Source organism: Macaca thibetana, chromosome 13 (assembly GCF_024542745.1).
Source record: "Macaca thibetana thibetana isolate TM-01 chromosome 13, ASM2454274v1, whole genome shotgun sequence".
Lineage (NCBI taxonomy): Eukaryota > Metazoa > Chordata > Mammalia > Primates > Cercopithecidae > Macaca > Macaca thibetana.
This window is the reverse complement of record NC_065590.1, coordinates 64,500,567-64,524,345: the sequence shown is the minus strand read 5'-3', so window position 1 is coordinate 64,524,345 and position 23,779 is coordinate 64,500,567. Positions and strand designations below refer to the sequence as shown.

General features: G+C 41.9%; 2 protein-coding genes across 15 annotated transcripts in view; one reads left to right on the top strand and one right to left on the bottom strand.

Moving 5' to 3' along the window:
- LOC126934205 (cytochrome c oxidase subunit 7A-related protein, mitochondrial) overlaps positions 1-23,779 on the bottom strand; it is a 723,522-nt gene that overhangs the window by 274,172 nt on the left and 425,571 nt on the right. The window lies entirely within an intron of this gene.
- MTA3 (metastasis associated 1 family member 3) overlaps positions 1-23,779 on the top strand; it is a 255,898-nt gene that overhangs the window by 104,008 nt on the left and 128,111 nt on the right. For all 10 annotated transcript variants that reach the window (XM_050754798.1, XM_050754792.1, XM_050754791.1 and 7 more), the window contains one exon: positions 4,569-4,695. In XM_050754798.1, coding sequence (XP_050610755.1) covers positions 4,569-4,695 — 127 coding nt within the window. The remainder of the gene's footprint in view (positions 1-4,568; positions 4,696-23,779) is intronic.

Genomic DNA, 23,779 nt, shown 5'->3' with positions numbered 1-23,779 from the left:
CTCATTTGCTGGGGACTGAGGGGTTCTCTAAATGAGGGACTTTGAGCCTTAAAACCGGGAGACACTCCCTAATGAGGTTTTTAGGTGAGTTAGCAGGATGTGAAGGGAAAAGCAGTAAATTCCCACAGTCAAACCAAGCCCAAGTACAGATACCTAGGCTATCCTTATCCAGAGATGTGTTCTCTAATTACCAAAGACAGGGGCCCGGCCATCCACTCCCTTTCCCTTCTGGTGTCCGTGCAAACTGATTTCTTTGGAGAAGCCTCTGCTGGCTCATCAAGCTACGTGAATTTCCTCCGTCGTGCTTCCAGAGTATGCCGCATAATTTTATGGTACTCACTTATGGTACTTACTACATCTATTCTTGCCTGGAATCCGGGGTGGACTGTAATTCAGGGTAGGACTTTTATGTCTTCCTCATAGATAGCCCCAGAACACGTTGGTCGGCACATCAATAAATTTCCTTTTTTTTTTTTTGGCTGGAGGTAGGGTGGAAGGGAGGACACAGATCCTTGTTGAAACATGTGGCAAGGCAGATTGTTAGATGTATAAGCCATGAAAGTTTAGTTTTTACCCTAATGGTGGTTGGTTGGAAGTTATTGAGGCCTTTTTATCAAAACTGGAGAAATATAAATTGTGTTTTAGGAAGCTGCTTGCTGGGGTGTTAATGAATTAGAGGATGGATGGTGCTCTGTTGCTGCTAGATAACTTGGTTCTGATTCTTTGTTTTAAAATTAATAGCAAGTGAAAAATAGTACAGTGGCATGTTGAGACCATATAAAATTCCAGATGGACTTGGAATTTATTATAGTATTGGGCAGCTTTTGCCAGATGCAGTGTTCTTTGAATAAATGTAAAGCAGAAATAGCTTAAATTTCTGATGGGATCCTGATTTGCTATCGAATAACTTATGAGTCCTTGTATCTCAACACTGTGAAAATAAAATTTCTGTGATAAATTTCTTAAAGTCAATAAAGTAAAAAACTTCCTTAGCCAGTTTTTGGTTTTCATTTAATATATACTTTTAGGTAAGATTTCTTTTGCATTTAGCTCAGCAGTTCCTAAAATCCTTTCCAGGGCGTCTTTGAGGTCAGCACAATTTTCTTTTTTTCTTTTTTTTTTTGAAACAGAGTTTCACTCTTGTCGCCCAGGCTGGAGTGCATTGGCATGATCTTGGCTTACTGCAGCCTCTGTCTCCTGGGTTCAAGCAATTCTCCTGCCTCAGCCTCCAGAGTAGCTGAGATTACAGGCATCTGCCACTATGCCCAGCTAATATTTTGTACTTTTAGTAGAGACGGGGTTTCACCATGTTGGCCAGGCTGGTCTCAAACTCCTGACCTCAGGTGATCTGCCCTTCTCGGCCTCCCAAAGTGCTGGGATTACAGGCATGAGCGAGCCACTGCGCCCGGCCTCAAGTGTGACTCTTAAGTTTAGTCTCTCTTCCACTTTGTGTTAAATCTTGAAAGAAGAATTTTGAAAAGCACTAGAATGAAATGTGAAAAATAAAGCCCCTTTTACAGTAACTTGTTGTTTATGTTGTGCTGTGTTTTATGCTGTAACTTTTTGAGTCTATCCTTGCAGCTGCTGAAGTTAGTGTTGCTTGATAATTCTTACTTGGTCTGCTCTGAATGTTTCTTGAGGTTTACTTTTACCCCACAAGTAAAATAGGGTGGATACAAAGATAAGTGACCTGTCATTGTTCTCAAGGGATGCAGTGAAATCAGATAACTGTAGAGTAGAGCAAGGCCTATTGTGAAGTACCTTAAGCATATATGGGTGCTGCTTTGTAGCAAAGAGGAGTCTCCCCCTGGAGATGAGCGAGAGTCTCATGGATCAGACTCTGGCTCAGAGGCATTGTTCAACCTTATTTATTTATATATTTCGAGATAGGGTCTTGCTGTATTGCCCAGGCTGGAGTGCAATGGTGCGATCTCGGCTCAGCACCCTCCGCCTCCTGGGCTCAAGTGATCCTCTTAACATCAGTCTCTAAGTAGCTGGGACCACGGGCTTGGCTACTTTTTGTATTTTTTGTAGAGACGTTGCCCAGGTTGGTCTTGAACTCCTGTGCTCAAGCGATCCGCTTGCCTTAGCCTCCCAAAGTGCTGGGATTGCAGGCATAAGCCATCATACCTGGCCCGTCCAACTTTAAATTTATCTTCTGAATTCTCTTTACTCTTCATCCACACTAATAGTCGATTTATCTCACGCTAAGGTTTACAGATTACTTGAGCTCAGGAGTTTGAGATCAGCCTGGGCAACATGGTGAAACCCTGTCTCTACTAAAAATACAAAAATTAGCCAGGTGTGTTGGCACATGCCTGTAATCCCAGCTACTCAGGAGGCTGAGGCAGGAGAATCACTTGAACCCAGGAGATGGAGGTTGCAGTGAGCCGAGATTGTGCCACTGCACTCCAGCCTGGGTGACAGAGCGAGACTCCGTCTAAAAAATAATTATACAAATACATAAATGAAATTTAAAATTTAACTGGTAAATTTTAAGAAGTGGTTTTCATTAGTGATCTACATGAGAGATGCCATTGTGGTGATTTTTGTCTTTGGTTAGGTTGGATTTCAGTGATTTTGGTCCTTTTTACGGTGAACCAAGGGATCATATAAGAATGTAAGATTGGGCCGGGCGCGGTGGCTCAAGCCTGTAATCCCAGCACTTTGGGAGGCCGAGACGGGCGGATCACTAGGTCAGGAGATCGAGACCATCCTGGCGAACACGGTGAAACCCCGTCTCTACTAAAAAATACAAAAAACTAGCCGGGCGAGGCGGCGGGCGCCTGTAGTCCCAGCTACTCGGGAGGCTGAGGCAGGAGAATGGCGTAAACCCGGGGGGCGGAGCTTGCAGTGAGCCGAGATCCGGCCACTGCACTCCAGCCCGGGCGACACAGCCAGACTCCGTCTCAAAAAAAAAAAAAAAAAAAATGTAAGATTGGCCGGGCGCGGTGGCTCAAGCCTGTAATCCCAGCACTTTGGGAGGCCGAGACGGGCGGATCATGAGGTCAGGAGATCGAGACCATCCTGGCTAACACGGTGAAACCCCGTCTCTACTAAAAAATACAAAAAACTAGCCGGGCGAAGTGGCGGGTGCCTGCAGTCCCAGCTACTCGGGAGGCTGAGGCAGGAGAATGGCGTGAACCCGAGAGAAGGAGCTTGCAGTGAGCTGAGATCCGGCCACTGCACTCCAGCCTGGGGGACAGAGCAAGACTCCGTCTCAAAAAAAAAAAAAAAAAAAAAAAAAAAAAAAAGAATGTAAGATTTACTGTTACTGTTGCAGAGCTGGTTGCTGTTTTAGCTCTGTAGGGTGTGCATTAGAATTCAGTTAGCTGTGTCTTATACAACAACAATTTGTCAAATCCTAATTAGGTAAAGAGTATAATTTTGTATGTGATATTTTCTAGTGCTAATAGTGCCAATGCAGCAGTAACTTTATTGATCTTCACTGGTGAAATGTTATTAGACCTGCAAGTAAATGGCCCTTTTAGTGCTATATTTCTCTTTGAGTATTCATTAAAAAGAACATCCAAAGAATTTTAAATTGCTTTATTCTTGCTTTGAGCTAGGTGAGTCTTTTTCTAAGTTACTGTTTAAGGTTCATTTTCAATTCAGTTTTAAAAGTTTGAAAGTAGAAAAGATCTGATACTCCATTCATTACCCTCATGCTATTCATAAAGAACTGCTTCAGCAAGGGCATTATATTTGATAAAGTCCCTTCTGTGAGGCTGGGCGTGGTGGCTCATGCCTGTAATCCTGGCACTTTGAGAGGCCAAAGTGAGCAGATTACTTGAGCCCAGAAGTTCAAGACCAACATGGTGTAACCGCGTCTCTACTAAAAATACATAAAATTAGCCAGGTGTGGTGATGTACGCCTGTAATCGCAGCTACTCTTGAGGCTAAGGCATAAGAATTGCTTGAACCTGTGTGGTGGAGGTTGCAGTGAGCTGAGATTATACCACTGCCCTCCAGCCTGGGCGACAGAGCAAACTCTATCTCCAAAAAAAAGTGAATTAATTTTTAAATTGATATGTAATACTTGTGTATATTTTTGGGATACCATCTGCCATTTTTAAGTTGGAGTTTTTGTTCCTTTGAGGCCCTGATAATTTTATGGTTATAGTTGAACTGACAAGATAAATGTTTAATTATTAGTATTATTTTTTGAGACGGAATCTTGCTCTTTCACCCAGGCTTGTGTGTAGTGGTACAATCTTGGCTGCAACCTCCACCCCCTGGGTTCAAGCAATTCTGCTTCAGCTTCCCGAGCAGCTGGGATTACAGGCGCCCGCCATCATGCCCGGCTAATTTTTGTATTTTTAGTAGAGATGGGGTTTTGCCTTGTTGGCCAGGCTGGTCTCGAACTCCTGACCTCAGGTGATCCATCCGCCTCAGCTTCCCATACTGCTTAGGATTACAAGCGTGAGCCACTGCACCCAGCAAATGTTTAAATTTAAAATTGATTAGTTTGAAGAAAATACTGAATGAAATGTTGATTTGATCTGTTTCAATATCCAAACAGATAATGTGCTTTGTACTAATAAATTCTTTGAATTTTATTTGTGTAGAAGAAATTGAGGAAGAATCTGAAACAACAGTTGAGGCTGACTTGACTGATAAGCAGAAACATCAGTTGAAACATAGGGAACTCTTTTTGTCACGCCAGTATGAATCTCTGCCCGCAACACATATCAGGTAAGAACTTTTTAGGAACTAAAGTACTCAGTACTACAGTGACCAAAAAACAAAAGACTTATTTGAAGCGTTTTCCAGACTCTTCTCAGGATCTTGCTTAAACTACTTTGCTAAAGGCTTCATAATGAAATTTTAGGTTGGAAATTTATAATGTATATTAGCATATTAAAGCCCCACAAAAGTTCTCCAGTAAAGTAACCATTTTAACTTTGTTTTAATACAGACTTTCCTGGCCAGGTGCAGTGGCTCACGCTTGTAATCCCAGCACTTTGGGAGGCCGAGGTGGATGTATATCATTTGAGGTTAGGAACTCGAGACCAGCCTGGCCAACACGGTGAAACCCCATCTCTACTAAAAATACAAAAAATTAGCTGGGTGTGGTGGTACGCGCCTGTAATCCCAGCTACTCAGGAGGCTGAAGCAGGAGAATTGCTTGAATCTAGGAAGCAGAGGTTGCTGTGTGCTGACATCGTGCCACTGCACTCCAGCCTGGACGACAGAGTGACGCTCTGTCTTTAAAAGCAAACAACAACAAAAGGCCTTTCCTGATTGATTTGAATATCTTTTCAGAACAGTACAGAAGAGCGTCCAGCAGACATCATTTTGGGAAATGCTGGTCTGCCAGGTTCTAAGAAAATTATATAGCCATTAGAAGCCAAAGGTTAGAACCTAAAGTCTGCTTCCCAGGCAGTTGACTCTTGACCTTATAGGATGTATGGCTTTTTGTTTTCTTTTGAGGATCACTGGGATGAAAACTTTATATTCTTTATTATTCCTTAATAACACCTGATGTATACATTGATAGCATACAAATGTGAAGAAAATAGGTGACTGATTTGGGCAATATCTCTGGTTCTCTAACATGGACCACCCTTCCATTAATTAAATTCTTCTTCTACTGCAGAAAAAACAAAAAGTGAAAAAACCCAGCCCCTTGTTTGTTGTTTTGGCAATTGTTGAGGAAAAATGGTGGTTTTCTATGATCTACTGGTGGTGATTAAATTTAAGATATTGTTGAGCTGTTTTTCATTGTCATCTATAATCAGTGCATCTTAGAGGTATTACAAAATGTTTGAGCTCAAAAGATTCTGACCCTCGATCAGGAAAGCTTCAGGAGGAATTGCTACTTACTCAGCCTTCCAGAGGGTGTGAGGCACAAATAGAGGGCACAGGTGAGCATAGGGTGTATGAAAGCAACAGCATGTGACCAGGGTGAGGATGTGTGAGCAAGTGCGGTGTTTCACTCTCTTAGGTTAAAGAAATGCCTTCAACTTTTGTTCATAATCTGTATTTCTATTTCTTTTATCCAGCTCTGCTGGTCATAGTGGTCCTAAAAAAACTATATACATAGAAATAAAATGCAGTATTTCTTTTTTTTTCTTTTTTTTTTTTTTGAGACGAGTCTTGCTGTCCCGCCCAGGCTGGAGTGCAGTGATACGATCTCAGCTCACTGCAACCTCTGCCTCCTGGGTTCATGCCATTCTTCTGCCTCAGCCTCCTGAGTAGCTGGGAGTACAGGTGCCCACCACCACGCCTGGCTAATTTTTTTTTTTGTATTTTTAGTAGAGACAGGGTTTCACCATGTTTGCCTGGATGGTCTCGATCTCCTGACTTTGTGACCTGTCCGCCTCAGCCTCCCAAAGTGCTGGAATTACAGGCGTGAGCCACCATGCCCAGCCAAAATGCATTATTTCAATAATTGCTTTTTCCTCTTTATCCCCCAATATTGTGATTGAATCTGAGTCTGTCTTTTTGGGTTCAGACAGGTTTGTAGACTTTTTTTTTTTTTTTTGAGGCGGAGTCTTGTTCTGTCGCCAGGCTGGAATGCAGTGGCGTGATCTTGGCTCACTGCAACCTCCACCTTCTGGGTTCAAGCAGTTCTCCTGCCTCAGCCTCCCAGATAGCTGGGATTACAGGCACATGCCACCATGCCCAGCTAATTTTTTGTATTTTTTTTTAGTAGAGACAGGGTTTCACCATGTTGTCCAGGCTGGTCTCGAACTCCTGACCTCGTTATCCACCCACCTAGGCCTTCCAAAGTGCTGGGATTACAGGCGTGAGCCACCGTGCTCAGCTGAGGTTTGTAGACTTTCTAAAGCTCTGGTACTTACACATACATATACATGTACACACACACCCACACACACCAATTCCTGGTACCTTTGTGCACAACCCCTTTTTTATAGAAATGATCCCAGAGATCTTCTATGGCAGGAAGTGTGTGATAAAGATATAGAATTTATTTTTCTCCAGATCTTTTCAGAAATAACATGAGCCACTCCCTCACCCACATCGAAAACCTCATATCATTGTTTTTATTTGGTTTTGTTTGTTTTTGTTTTCTACATTGAGATGCAGTCTTTGGGAGGCCTAGGTGGGAGGAGGATTGCATGATGCTGGGAGTTTGAGCCCAGCCTGGTCAATAGAGCAAGACCTTGTCTCTACCAAAAATATAAAAATTAGCCAAGTATGGTGGTGTGTGCCTGTGGTCCCAGCTAATTGGGAGGCTGAGGTGGGAGGATTGCTTAAGCCCAGGAGTTTGAGGCTGCTGTGAGCCACAGTTATACCACCGCACCCTAGCCTGGGGGACAGAGTGAGACCCAATGTGAAATAAATAATAAATAGGTGAGATAGATAAATAGTAGATAGATAGAGAGATATAGAGCTGGCTGTGTTGCCCAGGCTGGTCATGAGCTCCAGCAATCCTCTTGCCTCAGTCTCCTGAATGGCTGGGACTACAAGTGCATTCTGCTATGGCCTGCTATTTAGGATTTTTGTTAGGGGGCACTATGGTTAGATTTGCTAGGGTTAGTATATTCTGTACGACTTAAGTCATTTGCTGGAAAAGACAGTTAGGCCAGGTAATAATGGGAATAGTCTTTTTATCGACCAATAATGCTTTTTCAAGAAATAAAAATAGTAGGTAAATAATTTTTGTTCAAAGAGATGGAACATAAAAACATATTTTGAGATTTTCTTAAGGTTGTGTGTAACTAATGATGCTAAAGAGCCATATGCGCTTTTTATTGATTGACTGATTGTGCAGGACCTGCTTTGTTGCCTAGGCTGGAGTGTAGTGGCATGATCATAGCTCACTGCAGCCTTGAACTCCTGGGCTCAAGTGATCCTCCCACCTCAGCCTCCTGAGTAGCTGAGACTACAGGCATGTGCTACCATGCCTGGCTAATTTTTTATATTTTTTGTAGAGATGGTGTCTTGCCGTAGTGACCAGACTGGTCTTGAACTCTTGACCTAAAGTGATCTGCCTCCCAAAGTGCTGGGATTACAGGTGTGAGTCACGAGCATGGCCTCCATTTATTTAATTGGAAGACACTAGAATATAAAGATTAATTTTAAGTTTAAGAAGTTATGTGGGGCTGGGCGTAGTGGCTCACGCCTGTAATCCCAGCACTTTGGAAGCCAAGGCAGGCGGATCACTTTAGGTCAGGAGTCTGAGACCAGCCTAGCCAACATGGCAAAACTTCATCTCTACTAAAAGTGTAAAAATTAGCTGAGCATGGAGGCACAGCTACTCTGGAGGCTGAGGCAGGAGAATTGTTTGAGCCTGGGAGGTGAAGGTTGCAGTGAGCCAAGATCGCACTACTGTACTCCAGCCTGGGCAACAAGTGAGACTCTTGTCTCAAAAAAAAAAAAAATTTTTAAATAAGTAAATAAATAAAAAAGAAGTTATGTGGCCAGTCTTAAGACTCTTGCCAGAATAAGAATCTGACAAATGGTTTTAAAAATGTATCTAAAAGACGCAAGTATATTTTTAATTTACTCTCCTGATAGCTTGGAATCTGTTTATAAGTAACGTTGGTTTCTTTTAACAGATTGCCTGGAATGGAAAAACTAGTGATGTATTTTTTATCTTCCATAAGGACTGACAGAGTATATTAAAATATAATTATCAAGACACTTCTTTGTTGAACATAGAAATTACATAGTCTACATGATCATTTAGTTACTGTTGAACACATTGCCTGATTATATTCTAGCTTAGGGAGCTTAATAAGTGCTTGATAATTGAGACAAGGGACCTGGCTTAGAAACTCAGTGAATTTACCGGGTGGTAATTCCTTTGAATTATGATGAAGAGACATAGACATTTGGGGCTTTTTGGTTTTTTCCAAATTGAGAAGGAATAGGGCAGAGCCACGTTTTCTCATTTGTGGCCATCATTTTTAAACAGCTGAGTGGGGTTGGGGCAGTCCCTGGCCAAGGCATGGAGCTGTGCTAACCAGCCCACATGCTGATGTAGAACAAGTGCACATTGGAGTGGTCTTGACATTTTGCTAATGTTAAAGTCATGCCTTATCTTTTTGGCTCTAAAAGGAGAAAATTACCAAAGCCCCATTGTTCTTTGGCAGCAAAGAGGGTAATTTGGTGAATACTGGTGTTTTACTCTCAGGGACACTATCAAGTGCCCAGAATTTCCTTGGTGCTCTTTGGAACATAGAAGAAAAACTGACTGAGGCATTCTTGAATTCCTTTGTGGTGTGTGAACTATAATATTCGTGAGATGCTTACGCTTCCCAAAGTGACAGGGAGGAAACTCTTTGTTTCTTCTGATTCCACTGGAAGAGAGTGGATAGGACTAGGACTTTTTGGAGTAGAGTTAATGATTCATCTCGTTTGTGAGATAGATAGGGCTTGAGTAGTGAGTATCCCTTTGGGACATTTTTTTGAGGGAAAGTGAGAGGCAGCGTGCTTCATTTTTATACACAGTGATTGAGGTCATTGAATAATAGATTATGTGTTGCAAACATTAAGCACTATAAACCTTGTATGTCAGCTGCTATATGTCATATGTATATATTTTACTGTATTCAGTTTCAATATGTGTGTATGACTAATATCTTCATTAACAGATTTTCTTTTTTGTTTTTTTTTGAGACGGAGTTTTGCTCTTGTTGCCCAAGCTGGATTGCAGTGACATGACTTTGGCTCACCGAAACCTCTGCCTTCCGGGTTCAGGTGATTCTCTTGCCTCAGCCTCCCGAGTGGCTGGGATTACAGGCATGCGCCAGCACACCCGGCTAATTTTGTATTTTTAGTAGAGATGGGGTTTCTCCATGTTGGTCAGGCTGGTCTCGAACTCCCAACCTCAGGTGATCTGCCCGCCTCAGCCTCCCAAAGTGCTGGGATTACAGATGTGAGCCACTGCGCCCAGCCTGATAGATTTTCTTACCACAAATATTCAATAACTTTAAATTTGTATCATCTGATTTACAAATATCTCTTCATTGTACATTCATTCATAAGTAGACTGAAAATTTGTAAATTTGAGATGAGCAACACAACTCCTCACAATTGGCAGTGGCTGATAGGCTGGTTATGTAGCTATTTCTTTGATCTCATCTCGAAACCTACCCTTCCATTATCTGCTTTGTGATTCTTGGGCTGTTGTACTCATTATATTAATATATAACCCAGTCTTATATATAGCTCATGTGTAATATGGTGAATCTGGCTTTAAAATATTCTAATATTCAGCTGGGTACAGTGACTCATGCCTCTAATCCTAGCACTTTGAGAGGCCGAGGTGGGAGGATTACATGAGCCTAGTAGTTAAAGACCAGCCTGGGCAACACTGGGATACCCTGTCTCTATAAATAATGAAAAAATTAGCATGGCATGGTAGCGTATGTCTGTGGTCCTAGACGTACTTGGGAAGCTGAGGTAGGAGGATTGCTTGAGCCCAGGAGTTCAAGGCTATAGTCAGCCATGATTGTGACACCGTGCTTTAGCCTGGGTGACACAGCAAGACTCTGTCTTAAAAAAAAAAAAAAAAAAAAAAAAAAAGAAACACTCTAGGCTGGGCGCAGTGGCTCATGCCTGTAATCCCGATACTTCGGGAGTCAGGGGCGGGTGGATCACCTGAGGTCAGGAGTTCAAGACCAGCCTGGCCAACATGGCAAAACCCCATCTCTACTAAAAATACAAAAATTAGCTGGGCATGGTGGTGCATGCCTGTAATCCTAGCTCCTCTGGAGGCTGAGGCGGGAGAATTGCTTGAATCTGGTAGGTGGAGGTTGCAGTGACCTAAGATCGCACCATTGTACTCCAGGCTAGGTGACAAGAGCGAAACCCCGTCTCAAAAAACAAAACAAAACAAAAGCTAAAATTTAGTGAACTGGTTATGATTGCTAGGCACTATTCAGATTGTTGTGCATGTGTCTGTGAAGTAGATCCTGTTATTATCCCCATTTTACAGACTAGGAGACTGAAACACACAATGATGAGGTAACTTTTTAAAGGCTCACAGCTCATAAATGGCATATTCAGAAATTGAATCCAGATTGCTTGGTTGCAGATATACAGTATTTTTGGGTTTTTTTGAGACAGAGTATTACTCTGTCACCCAAACTGGAGTGGAGTGGTGTGATCTTGGCTCACTGCAGCCTCTCCCTCTCAGGGTCAAGCGGTTCTCTTGCCTCAGCCTCCGCAGTAGCTGGGATTACCAGCACATGCCTCCATGCCCAGCTAAGTTTTGTATTTTTAGTGGAGACAGGGTTTCACCATGTTGGTCAGGCTGGTCTCCAACTCCTGACCTCAGGTGATTCTCCTGCCTCGGCCTCCCAAAGTGCTGGGATTATAGGCATGAGCCACTGCGCAAGTACCAGAAATACGGTATTATCATGAGTACATAACTGTAAGTGTTAAAAAGCATCAGAGATAGAAAACTCCTCAGTAATTTGTTAATTAGGTAGATTCTTTGATTTTCTGTTAATTAGGTAGGCTCTTTTTCTGTTTTTTCACATAATTTTTCTATTTGGACGCTCGAGTCAAATGGATAGAATTATGTAAAAAACCTATTTAAGCATAACTATACTATTTTACTAATAGATAATGTTACAGTGCTGGGTGTATATTAGGAACTAGGAAATACTTGACTGGTTGGTTGCTGCCTGTGTTTATGGATGTGTACTTTATCTGGTCCAACATCAGTTTTTCCACATGTCAAATACAGGAACTCTGGATTTTTAAAAAGCTGCTAATTAGAACATTGGTACTTGTAATGATTAATACCTATTTCCCAGTTGGTGGTGCAACAAGTTAGGCATCTTTAAAAAGAGCCGGTTCTTTTCTGCCTGCCAACCTTGTGACCTGGACTGCAGCCTTTGAAGTTATGCTTCAGTGTGTCTTCCATAGGTACCTGCTAATTCTTGGATTCAGTTTGTCCTACTGTAAGAATTTTTGGACATGATTACTTGTACTCCAAGTTTATCTTGCTACAAGGAGTGAGTGGTGGTAGAGAAACCCGTTATACCCACTTTGGTAGACCTGGACCTGGTTCAGAGTATCACTATTGAGAACTCTGTTTACCTCATTGCTGAACCATGATATACTTTTTATTTTTATATCAATATGTATTTATTTATTTTGAGACAGGCAGGGTCTGACTCTGTTGCCCAGGTTGGAGTGCAGTGGCATGCACAGCTCACTGCAGCCTTGACCTCCTGGGCCCAAGCAGTCCTCCCGCCTCAGCCTCCTGAGCAGCTGCGACCAGAGCTTTACCACCACACATGGCTAATTTAATTTTTAAATTTGTTTTGTAGAGACAAGGTCTCCCTATATTGCCCAGGCTGGTCTCGAACTCCTGGCCTTAAGCCATCCTCCTGCCTTGACCTCCCAAAGTGTTGGGATAACGAGCGTGACCCATTGTGTCCAGCTGACTATACTTTTTAAGAAAGGCCAGAGAAGCTATCAGGATCCTTAATTTGGTGGCAGCAATAGGATAACTCTTAAAGATACAGGTGTGTCTAGTGTTCGAGCAATCTCTAGAGTGCTTCAGAGAAAGCCTTGCATCCTTGTCCTTTTCTCTGTGTTTTTTGAAACTCTGTCACCCAGGCTGGAGTGCAGTGCTGTGATCTTAGCTCATTGCAACCTCTGCCTCCTGGGTCCAAGCGATTCTCGTGCATCAGCCACTTGAGTAACTGGGACTAGAGATGCGTGCCACTGCACTCAGCTAATTTTTGTATTTTCAATAGAGACGGGGTTTTGCCATGTTGGCCAGGCTGCTCTCAAACTCCTGGCCTCAAGTAATCCATCTGCCTCAGCCTCCCAAAGTGCTGGGATTACAGGCGTGAGCCCTGCCTCTTTTCCTTTTAACAGTTGTTAGGTTAGAGGCCAGGCGTGGTGGCTCACGCCTGTAATCCTAGCTCTTTGGGAGGCGGAAGCGGGTGAATCACCTGAGGTCAGGAGTTCGAGATCAGCCTGGCCAACATGATGAAACCCTGTCTCTACTAAAAATACAAAAATTACCTGGGCGTGGTGGCGGGCACCTTTAATCCCAGCTACTTGGGAGGCTGAGGCAGGAGAATTGCCTGAATACAGGAGGCAGAGGTTGCAGTGAGCTGAGATCACGCCATTGCACTCCAGCCTGGGTGACAGAGCGAGATTCAAACAAACAAAAAAACCCAAACAGTTGTTAGGTTAGGATCCTAGAATAGAGATGCTGTCACCATCATTATTTAGAAGGGTGGCTATAACCACAATTTCTAGTGAACTTTTCCTGGTTTAAACCATGCCATATCACTTCTGCATGATTTTCTGTCCTCCAAAATGAGGCGTTGCCTTAGTTCAGTTGTGAAAGTGTCATGAGCAGCTTGTAAGAATCTTGGATCTTATGTAAAATTTGCCTAGGTGGTTCTATTTATTTATTTTATTTTAATTTATTTATTTTTAGACAGTCTTGCTCTGTTGCCCAGGCTGCAGTGCAGCAGTGCAATCTTGGCTCATTGCAACCTCTGCCTTCCGGGTTCTTCTGCCTCAGCCTCCAGAGTAGCTAAGATTACAGGCACGCACCACCATGCCTGGCTAATTTTTGTATTTTTAGTAGAGACAGGATTTCACTAATGGCCACGCTGGTCTTGAGCTCCTGACCTCAGGTGATCTGCCTGCTTCCGCCTCCCAAATTGCTGGGATTACAGGTGTGGGCTGCTGCACCTGGCCTAGGTGGTTCTATTTATACTTCATCTTAGATTATAAGATTCTTGAAGATCTATTGTCTGTTTTTTTTTGTTTTGTTTTTTTTTTAATGTTTACTGTGGAACACTGTATTCAATAGCCATTCAGGATTTGAATGTTGTATAGAGTTTACATTTAATTTTACTTTTGTTCTTTAAGGGACTAAGTCATCCACAGATATTTGAATAATCTCTTCTTTGTTTTTGTTTTTGAGACATAGTTTCACTCTTGTCACCCAGGCTGGAGTGCAGTGGTGTGATCTCGGCTAACTGCAAGTCCGCCTCCTGGGTTCAAGTGATTCTCCTGCCTCAGCCTTCTGAGTAGCTGGGATTATAGGCATGTGCCACTATGCCTGGCTAATATTTTTGTATTTTTAGTTGAGACGCGGTTTCACCATGTTGGCCAGGCTGGTCTCGAACTCCTGACCTCAGGTGATTTGTCTGCCTCGGCCTCCCAAAGTGCTGGGATTACAGGCATGTGCCACTGCACGCCTGGCCTAGGTGGTTTTATTTAGACTTCATTTCAGATTATAAGATTCTTGAAGATCTCGTCTCTTTTTTTTTTTTTTTTTTTTGATGTTTACTGTGGAACATTGTATCCAATAGCCATTCAGGATTTGAACCTTGTATAGAGTTTACATTTAATTTTACTTTTATTCTTTAAGGAAATAAGTCATCCACAGATATTTGAATAATTTCTTCTTTTTTTTTTTGAGACAGGATCTCACTCTATCACCCAGTCTGGAGTGTAGTGGCACAATCATGGCTCACTGCAGCTTCGACCTCCCTGGCTCAGATGATACTCCCACCTTAGCCTCCTGAATACCTAGGATTATAAGCTCACACCACCATGCCTGGCTAATTTTTGTATGTTTTGTAGAGACGAGGTTTTGTCATGTTGACCAGGCTGGTCTCAAACTGCTGGCCTCAAGCGATCCTCCTGCCTTCGTCTCCCAAAGTGTTGGGATTACAGGTGTGAGCCATCGTGCCCAGCTGAGTAATATCTTCTCAATTGCAATTAACTTTAAATGTAATTTTAGATTTTGTGCTTTTTCTTTTTTTTGCTCACACTCTGAGCAAGTGTGGTTTGTTCTGAGTCAACCTCGGACTTTAAAATGGAATACTAGACAGAGAATAGGAAAGCTTTTTTGTATACTCATTATTTGTCTTGAAACAAAACCAATTTAAGAGCAGTTTGCAGCAACCATGAGAAAGGGATAAATAGGAAAGGTTCTAGCCTATAAGAATTATTTAGGGGAGAGAATACTATAGTTCTTATCTTAATATCCAGTATTGGATGGAGAAACAGATATTCTTCTTGTCAGAATATTAGTATAACCAGAAAGATCCGTCAAATTGCAAGGCATACATACCCTTTGAGCCAGCAATTCTGCTTTTAGGACTTGATCTTACAGAACTTCTCACACAACTTTGTAGAAATATACATACTGATGTGTTCATTGTAGATTTATTTTTTCTCTGAGTTTTCTTGCTAGGAAACAGAATTGTTTTAATATCAAAAAATGTTTTAATATCACAAAATGCAAGCAAATTTTATCTTTATACTTTTCTATACTTCTAGTTTTCCTGAAATGAGTAGATAGATATATAATGGGAAAAGGTATTATTTTAAAATTTGCACGTTTGAGGCTGGATATGGTGGCTCAAACCTTTAATCCCAGCACTTTGGGAGGCCGAGGTGGGTGGATCACTTGAAGTGAGGAGTTCAAGACCAGCCTGACCAACATGGTGAAACCCCGTCTCTACTAAAAATACAAAATTAGCCAGGCCTTGTGGTGCATGCCTATAATCTCAGCTACTAGGGAGGCTGTGGCAGGAGAATCGCTTGAACCCGGGAGGCTGATGTTGCAGTGAGCTGAGATTGTACCATTGCCCTCCAGCCTGGGCAACAACAGTGAAACTCTGCCTCAAAATAAATAAGTAAATACATAAATACATAAAATAAAATAAGATTTGCACATTTAGACATCAGATAGAGAAAATGCCACTTTACATTTATTTTTATTCCCTTCCTTGCTTGACAGTATGACTGGTTCTGATGAAGGGAGTATTGATGGAAATCTGCTGTAAACAACTCCTTTTTAAAAAAAAAAAAAAATTAAATAGAGATGTAGTTTTGCTCTGTTGCCCAGGCTGTTGTGCAATGGAGTGATCATAGCTCACTGTAGCCTCAAACTTCTGAGCTCAAGTGATCCTCCCACCTCAGCCTTCCAAGTAGCTGGGACTGCAGGTGCACACTACCATATCTGCGTAATGTAAAAAAACTTTTGTTAGAAGGTCTCACTGTGTTGCCCAGGCTGGTCTTGAACACTTGGCCTCATGTAGTCCTTCTACCTTGGCCTCCCACCATGAGTGAACCTCTATGCTCTGCCTGAAAACAACTCTTAATCTTCCCTTTCCTAGTAGTAGAAAGGTAGTCATGTTAACTGTCATTATCATTTGAGAACAGACCTTTTTCTAACTTAGGGGAACATATTTCAAATATTTTTGTTACAGAATGCTAATCCTTCAAGAATTCTGTCGATTTTCCCCTGGTAATGTATTATGAATATGTTCATTTTGCTGTTACTTCAGCATTAGCTGTATGTTAAAAATTTTTAATAAACTTGTGTTTACTTTCTGGTCATAAAAACATAATTTATTGTTGACATATAGAAAATATGGAAAAAGACACTACTCCTCCCCTTATCTGTAATTCCATTGCGCAGAAATACTACTGACATTTTGGTATATCTTTAATGCATTTTTTTCCTATTCTTTTTTGAAACAGAGTCTTGCTCTGTTGCCCAGGCTGGAGTGCAGTGGCGTGAACATAGCTCACTGTGTCCTCCACATCATGGGCTCAGGTGATCCTCCTGCCTCATCCTCTTGAGTATCTGGGACCACAGGCATGTACCACTGTGCCTGGCTTATTAAAATAATTTTTTTGGTAGAGCTTGGGTCTAATGTTATTGTCCAGACTGGCCTCAAACTCCTGTGCTCAACTGATCCTCTTGCCTCGACCTCCCAAAGTGTTGGGATTACAGGTGTGAGCCACTGAGCCTGGCCCATTTTTCTTTTCTTTTCTTTTCTTTTCTTTTTTTTTTTGAGACTGAGAGTCTTGCTCAGTTGCCCAGGCTGGAGTGCGGTGGCGCAATCTCGGCTCACTGCAAGCTCCACCTCCCGAATTCATACCATTCTCCTGCCTCAGCCTCCCTAGTAGCTGGGACTACAGGCGCCTGCCGCCACACCTGGCTAATTTTTTACATTTTTAGTAGAGACGGGGTTTCACTGTGTTAGCCAGGATGGTCTCAATCTCCTGACCTTGTGATCCACCCACCTCGGCCTCCCAAAGTGCTGGGATTACAGGTGTGATCCACCGTGCCCCGCCTTAATTTTTCTTTTCTGTAATAATTGTATGTGTGCTCACTGCTGGATTTTGGCCACATCTGACTGACAGAGAAGCCTCATTACTTGGCGTTGGTAGCTGCCTCTCATGTTAAGTAATGTTTGTTCTTCAGTGCAGCTGTTGTCATTTTTGCTTGTTCTAGCTTGGTTGGTTGGTTTTTAAATATGTGAGAAATAATAATTGCAAAATGAACAATGGAATAGCAAGAGGAGAGAGAACAGTTAAAAGCTGGGAAAATTCCATCGTTCAGTAGTTGATAGATATGACTGATAAGTTTGATACAGATAAAGGAGCAGAATGGAAGTTGAGTAAGAAGAGTGGTAACGCAGAAAGAGCACTCATGAAAAAACTAATCCAGTATCACTGTTTTGGAATAAGCAAAGATTTATTAAGATTGTGAAGATATTCTCAAATATATTCATCTAGATGCTTTACTGCTCCACTTTTTGTATCTTAGTCAATTTTACTCGATGTGTATATGGTGTGAGGCTGGGTCAGTTAGGAAACGCAATTTAAAGTGATGTTTATATTATCATCCAGAAACATCAAATGAATCTAAAGAAACATCTGTAAAACCTTTACATACAAACTAAAGTATTGCTGAAAGAATTAAAGAAAATTTAAGTAAATGTGGGATATATCATTACAATATTTGAGTTTCCCCCAAATTGATCTAGTGATTCAATATAGGTCCAAATAAAATCTCAGCGGGATTGTGTGTGTATGTATAAATTGAGAATTTGATTCAAAAAAAAGGGAAGGACTAATAACAAGGGTTTTTCAAATTATTATTTCTTTATGCCCAGATGTCCCCCAAGACTTTTTCCAAGAGTTTATGAAATCAAGACTATTTTCATAACAGGAAGATGTTACCTACCTTTTTTCTGTGTTGATTTTGCTCTGCTGGTTCCATAGCCCAAATCAGTAGTACGGGGCCGAGCTAGTTAGTAGTTGTGTTCTAGAACGCTGTGCATTCACAGTTTAAGAAAAAAAACAAAGGCAAGTTCTACTTAAGAATGTTCTTGGCAAAGTAGTATAATTTATTAGCTTTAATAAATTTTGGCCCTTCTTTATAACTGAGGTGAAATTCATATAACATCAGATTAACCATTAACCACATACAGTGGCATTTAGCACATTGACAGTGTTTGCAACCATCACCTCTGTATTGTTTCAAGACATCACACATCTTTTTTTTTTTTTGACAGAGTCTTGCTCTGTCGCCTGGAGTGCAATGGCGTGATCTCGGCTCACTGCAACCTCTGCCACCCAGGTTCAAGTGATCTCCTGCCTCAGCCTCCCGAGTAACTGGAATTACAGATGTGCACTGCCCCACCTGGCTTATTTTTATATTTTTAATAGAGACAGTGTTTTACCATGTTGGCCAGGCTGATCTCGAACTCCTGGCCTCAGGTGATCCACCTGCCTTGGCCTCCAAAAGTACTGGAATTACAGGCATGAGCCACTGTGCCCAGCCAACATCACACATCTTGACCTGTGAACTCAGAAGTACACCTAAACCCGCTTCTGTTGCATATTGATGTGTAATGGTTTTCTTTTCTTTTTGAGAGAGAGGGTCTCGCTCTGTTGCTCAGGCTAGAGTATAGTGGTGTCATCACAGCTCACTGCAGCTTTGACCTTCTCAGCCTAAGCAATCCTGCCACCCCAGCCTCCCAATTAGCTTGGACCCCAGGTGCACGGCACCATGACTGGCTAATTTTTAAATTTTTTGTAGAGACAGAGTCTAGCTATGTTGCCTAGGTTGGTCTTAAACTTCTGGGTTCAAACAATCCTCCTATCTTGGCCTCCCAAAGTGTTGGGATTACAGGGATGAGCCACTGGGCCCAGCTGGTTATCTTGAGAAAACATGGGATTGTTTGAATCGTGAGCTGAACTAGCTGCGTTTTTCATGGAATACCGTTTTTACTTGAAGGTCATCACTGAAAGCTAAACTATGTTTATTTAGACATGGGTATTTTATTGGCTTTTTTTGAAAAGTCATGGTTATTTCATAGATATTCATGTGAAACTAGTTGTCAGCCATTCACAATGTATACATACATCAAAACATGTTGTACACTGTAAATATACAATTTTTGTCAGTTATACCTCAGTAAAGCTATTAAGGTAGACATTGAAGCAATTTGCAAAAATGTGAAACAGCGTCACTCTTATTAGAGTTTTATATTTGTTTTGGAAAATAGTAATTATAACAAATACTGCTAATTTGTAACACGTTTTTATTTTAAATTAGTAAATGTTTCTTCTCAGTTTTAATTTCAACATGGTAGATGTTGATAAATATCCAACGTAAGATCTTTGAGTTCCTCAATAGTTTTTATGAATGTAAAGGAATCTTTAAACAATTTTTTGACTTTTTTTTTTTTTTTTTGAAATGGGATCTTGCTTTGTTGCCAAGGCTGATCTTGAACTCCTGGCCTCAAGTAATCTTCCTACCTTAGTCTCTCAAAGTGCTGGGATTGTAGGTGTGAGCTGCCACACCTGGCCTCCATGTAAAGGAATTTTGACAAACAAAAGTGCTGGAGGACTTATGTTGCTTATATCATTAGATAGGAAGACACTTGTAAAGTTAGAATAATTAAGATAGGGTATATTAGTAAGTGGATTGAAAAATAAGCGGATGAAACAATACAAAACCCAGAAGAGATTCACGTGTATAATACAACTTTGTTTATGACAAAGTCTCCATGGTAATATAATGAGGAAAAGGTAGTTGTTTTAGTAAATGGTACCAAGTCAGTTGGATGGTATATGGTGGGCGTGTCTTGCCAGACAGCAATAACTCAAACATACCTTGAGAATGATCCTGTGTTCCTTGGTGAATGTTTGTTGAGTGTTCCAATAATGGTCAACCCTGATGTTTATGCCATACCTATGAAGGACACCTGGATCCTGGCGTGTGCCTTGGAATGCAGGTGGTACCAGGAACTGAGGCCCATTGTTTTGAGCTAGGTGGAGGCTGCTAAGTGGTGGTTGCTATGCGAAGGGTACTTACTATAAAACCTGCATGCTTTTTATAAAAGGGAATGGTTTTTCCTGTCCAGCCTTCCCCTCCTGAACTCCCTGGACATAAGTTTCCTGAATCAAGCTTATGTCATGCTGCTGTCTTTGGGTCTTTTCTTCAGTCTTCTAGAGGCAGTACTCTCCCAGCTTGCAAGCTTGGGAATCCAGCACAACAGGTGGCCATAGCAGGGGAAAAGTTAGGACTTCCCTTTTTCTTCTCTTTCTTTTTCCTTTGCTAGTTTTTGTTGAAGAAACTGGGGTTTTGTTTCCTTTTCACTGTTTGGATTTTGCTGATTGTATCCCCATGGTGTTTTACCATGCTCCTTGAGTTCTTGTGTTAGTAGTTCAGATTTTTTTTTTTTTTTTTTTTTTTTTGAGACAGAGTCTTGCTCTGTCGTCCAGGCAGGAGCAGTGGCGCAATCTCTGCTCATGGCAACCTCTGCCTCCCAGGTCAAGCCGTTTTCCTGGCTCAGCCTCCCAAGTACCTAGGACTACAGGTGTGCGCTACTACACGCGGCTAATTTTTTTGTATTTTTAGTAGAGATGGGGTTTCACCATGGTGGCCAGGCTGGTCTCGAACTCCTGACCTTAGGTGTGATCCACCCACCTTGGCCTCCAAAGTGCTGGGATTACAGGCTGAGCCACTTTGCCCAGCCTGGTAGTTCAGATTTAAAAGTACGGTTGGAGAGGTAAAAGGAAGGAGCAAATGCAAGAGACAGAAAGGTAGTGGTGTCTAACGGGAAGAGTATAATTTGCTTGTTGCTTTTTGGGATGTTGCTGGAAGTCGATTATTGCCTAGCGATCCGTAATTCAGACTTCTCTGTTTAGTATTTGATTTTATTTTTATTTCAACAAAACTGAATTACTTTTATTATAAAATACAATTTTTAATATTATTTTTGGATTTTTATTAATTTTCATTTTGTATCTTAATATATATTCACTTTTATTTCTTTTTTTGTTTTTAATGTGTATTAACTTATAGCAGAGCTCAACTTTGTCAGACTCAACCTTTTAAATATTTTGTAACCTCCTATACTATTCTGCTATGAAATTCATAATTTAATAGTAGACACTTGATACATGATCTTTCTTTGCATTGAATTTTGGGTTGAAAATTATTTTCCCTAAAAACTTTGAAGATGTTTACCCCATTGTTATCAGACATCCATTGTCATTGAATGTGAGTTTTATACCACATCAGTTCTCCATTCTTTGCATGTTACCTGTTTCCTCTGTGAAATCTTTTTAGAATTTTCTTGTTTGTTGCATCCTAAAATTTTACAGTGATGCATCAATGGTAAGGATATTTGGTACACCATTATAATTTGAAGATCTGTTTTGCTTTATTTATTTATTTTTTTGAGACGGAGTCTCGCTTTGTTACCGAGGCTGGAGTGCAGTGGTGCCATCTTGACTCACTGCAACTTTTGCTTCCCAGATTCAAGTGATTCTCCTGCCTCAGCCTCCCGAGTAGTTGGGATTACAGGCACCCGCCACCATGCCTGTCTAATTTTTGTATAGTTAGTAGAGGTGGGATTTCACCATGTTGGCCAGCCTGGTCTCGAACTCCTGACCTCAGGTGATCTGCCCGCCTCAGCCTCCCAAAGCTTTGGGATTACAGGTGTGATCCACCGTTCCCGGCCCGTTTTCTCATATTTTCCATTTTTCTTTCTTTCCTTTTTTTGGAGGTGGAGGTCCCTGAGCTAAATCTTTGATTTTTCTAGCACATCTAGTGATATTTTAATTTTGCCAATCATGTTTTAAAATTTGTTTTATGGGCCGGACACGGTGACTCATGCCTGTAATCCCAAGACTTTGGGAGGCTGAGGCGGGCGGATCATGAGGTCAGGAGATCGAGACCATCCTGGCTAACATGATGAAACCTCGTCTCTACTAAAAATACAAAAAAATTAGCTGGGTATGGTGGCGAGCGCCCAGCTACTCGGGAGGCTGAGGTAGGAGAATGGTGTGAACCCGGGAGGCGGAGTTTACAGTGAGCAGAGATCTGCACTGTGTTGTTGCCTAAATTGTTTCTTCAAGTTCAGTTGTTGATTTTTTGTATTTTTTTTTTTTTTTGAGACGGAGTCTGGCTGTGTTGCCCAGGCTGGAGTGCAGTGGCCGGATCTCAGCTCACTGCAAGCTCCGCCTCCCATTCTCCTGCCTCAGCCTCCCGAGTAGCTGGGACTGCAGGCGCCCGCCACCGCGCCCGGCTAGTTTTTTGTATTTTTTTAGTAGAGACGGGGTTTCACCGTGTTAGCCAGGATGGTCTCGATCTCCTGACCTCGTGATCCGCCTGTCTCGGCCTCCCAAAGTGCTGGGATTACAGGCTTGAGCCACCGCACCCGGCCAGATTTTTTGTATTTATCTTTGTGCTGTAGTCTGTTCTCAAGTATTAGATGATTAATAGTTATCTATTGTTATTAAAAACCAAGGTAGTAAGGCTGAACAGGAGCTTCATTTTTTTTTTTTTTTTTTTTTTTTAGATGGAGTCTAACTCTGTCACCCAGGCTGGAGTGCAGTGGTGCAATCTCGACTCACTGCAACCTCTGCTTCCTGGGCTCAAGTGATTCTCCTGCCTCAGCCTTCTGAGTAGCTGGCATTAAAGGCACCCACCACCATGCCCAGCTAATTTTTGCATTTTTAGTAGAGACGGGGTTTCACCATGTTGGCTAGGCTGGTCTCAAACTCCTGACCTCATGATCCACCTGCCTCGGCCTCCCGAAGTGCTGGGATTACAGGCATGAGCCACCGCGCCTGGCCTAGGAGCTTCAGTTTTATGGGCTGACTTTGTCTTCAGGCAGTTGTGAAGTTGACTTAGAAATTCTAAGTCTTACCCTCTTAGACTAGAAAATTCTTCAGGACTATCCTGGATAGGTCAGTTCCATTTTCCCTAGTATTAGCTCTTTTTTTTTTTTTTTTTTTTTTTTAGACAGAGTCTTGCTTTGTCACCCAGGATGTAGTGTAATGGTACCACCTCGGCTCACTGCAACCTCCATCTCCCAGGTTCAAGCAGTTCTTGTGCTTCAGCCTTCCAAGTAGCTGGGATTACAAGCCTACACCACCACACCCATCTAATTTTTATATTTGTAGTAGAGACTGGGTTTCACCATGTTGGCCAGGCTGGCTTCAGACTCCTGACCTCAGTTGATCCGCCTGTCTTGGCCTCCCAAAGTGCTGGGATTACAGGTGTGAGCCCCTGCACCCAGCCAGCTCCCTGTATACATATTTTGGGCTTTGTTTCTTTTTTCTTTTTTTTTTTCCTTTAGCAACAGGATCTTTTCTCTATTTTCTAGGCTGCAGTGGCACAATTCATGGCTCACTGCAGCCTTGAACTCCTGGGCTCAAGCAGTCCTCTCACCTCAGCCTCCTGAGTAACTGGGACTGCAGGTGCTGACCACTGCGCCCAGCTAATTTAAACTTTTTTTGGAGCAACTGGTCTCCCTGTGTTGTCCAGGGTGGTCTCTAACTCCTGGCCTCAAGTGATCCTCCTGCCGTGGCCTTCCAAGCCACTGTGCCAGGCCTGAGCTTTGTTTCTTAATTGTTTTTCTTGTCCTAATTATATTAGGGAAAACCAGCAATGCTGTGTTTAGTAGTATTGTAGAAAGTGGCCATTCGTGCTCTTCTTAGTCTTTCCTTTTTGTCTTCCAAAATTTTCTGAAAATCTTTATTCTGCTAA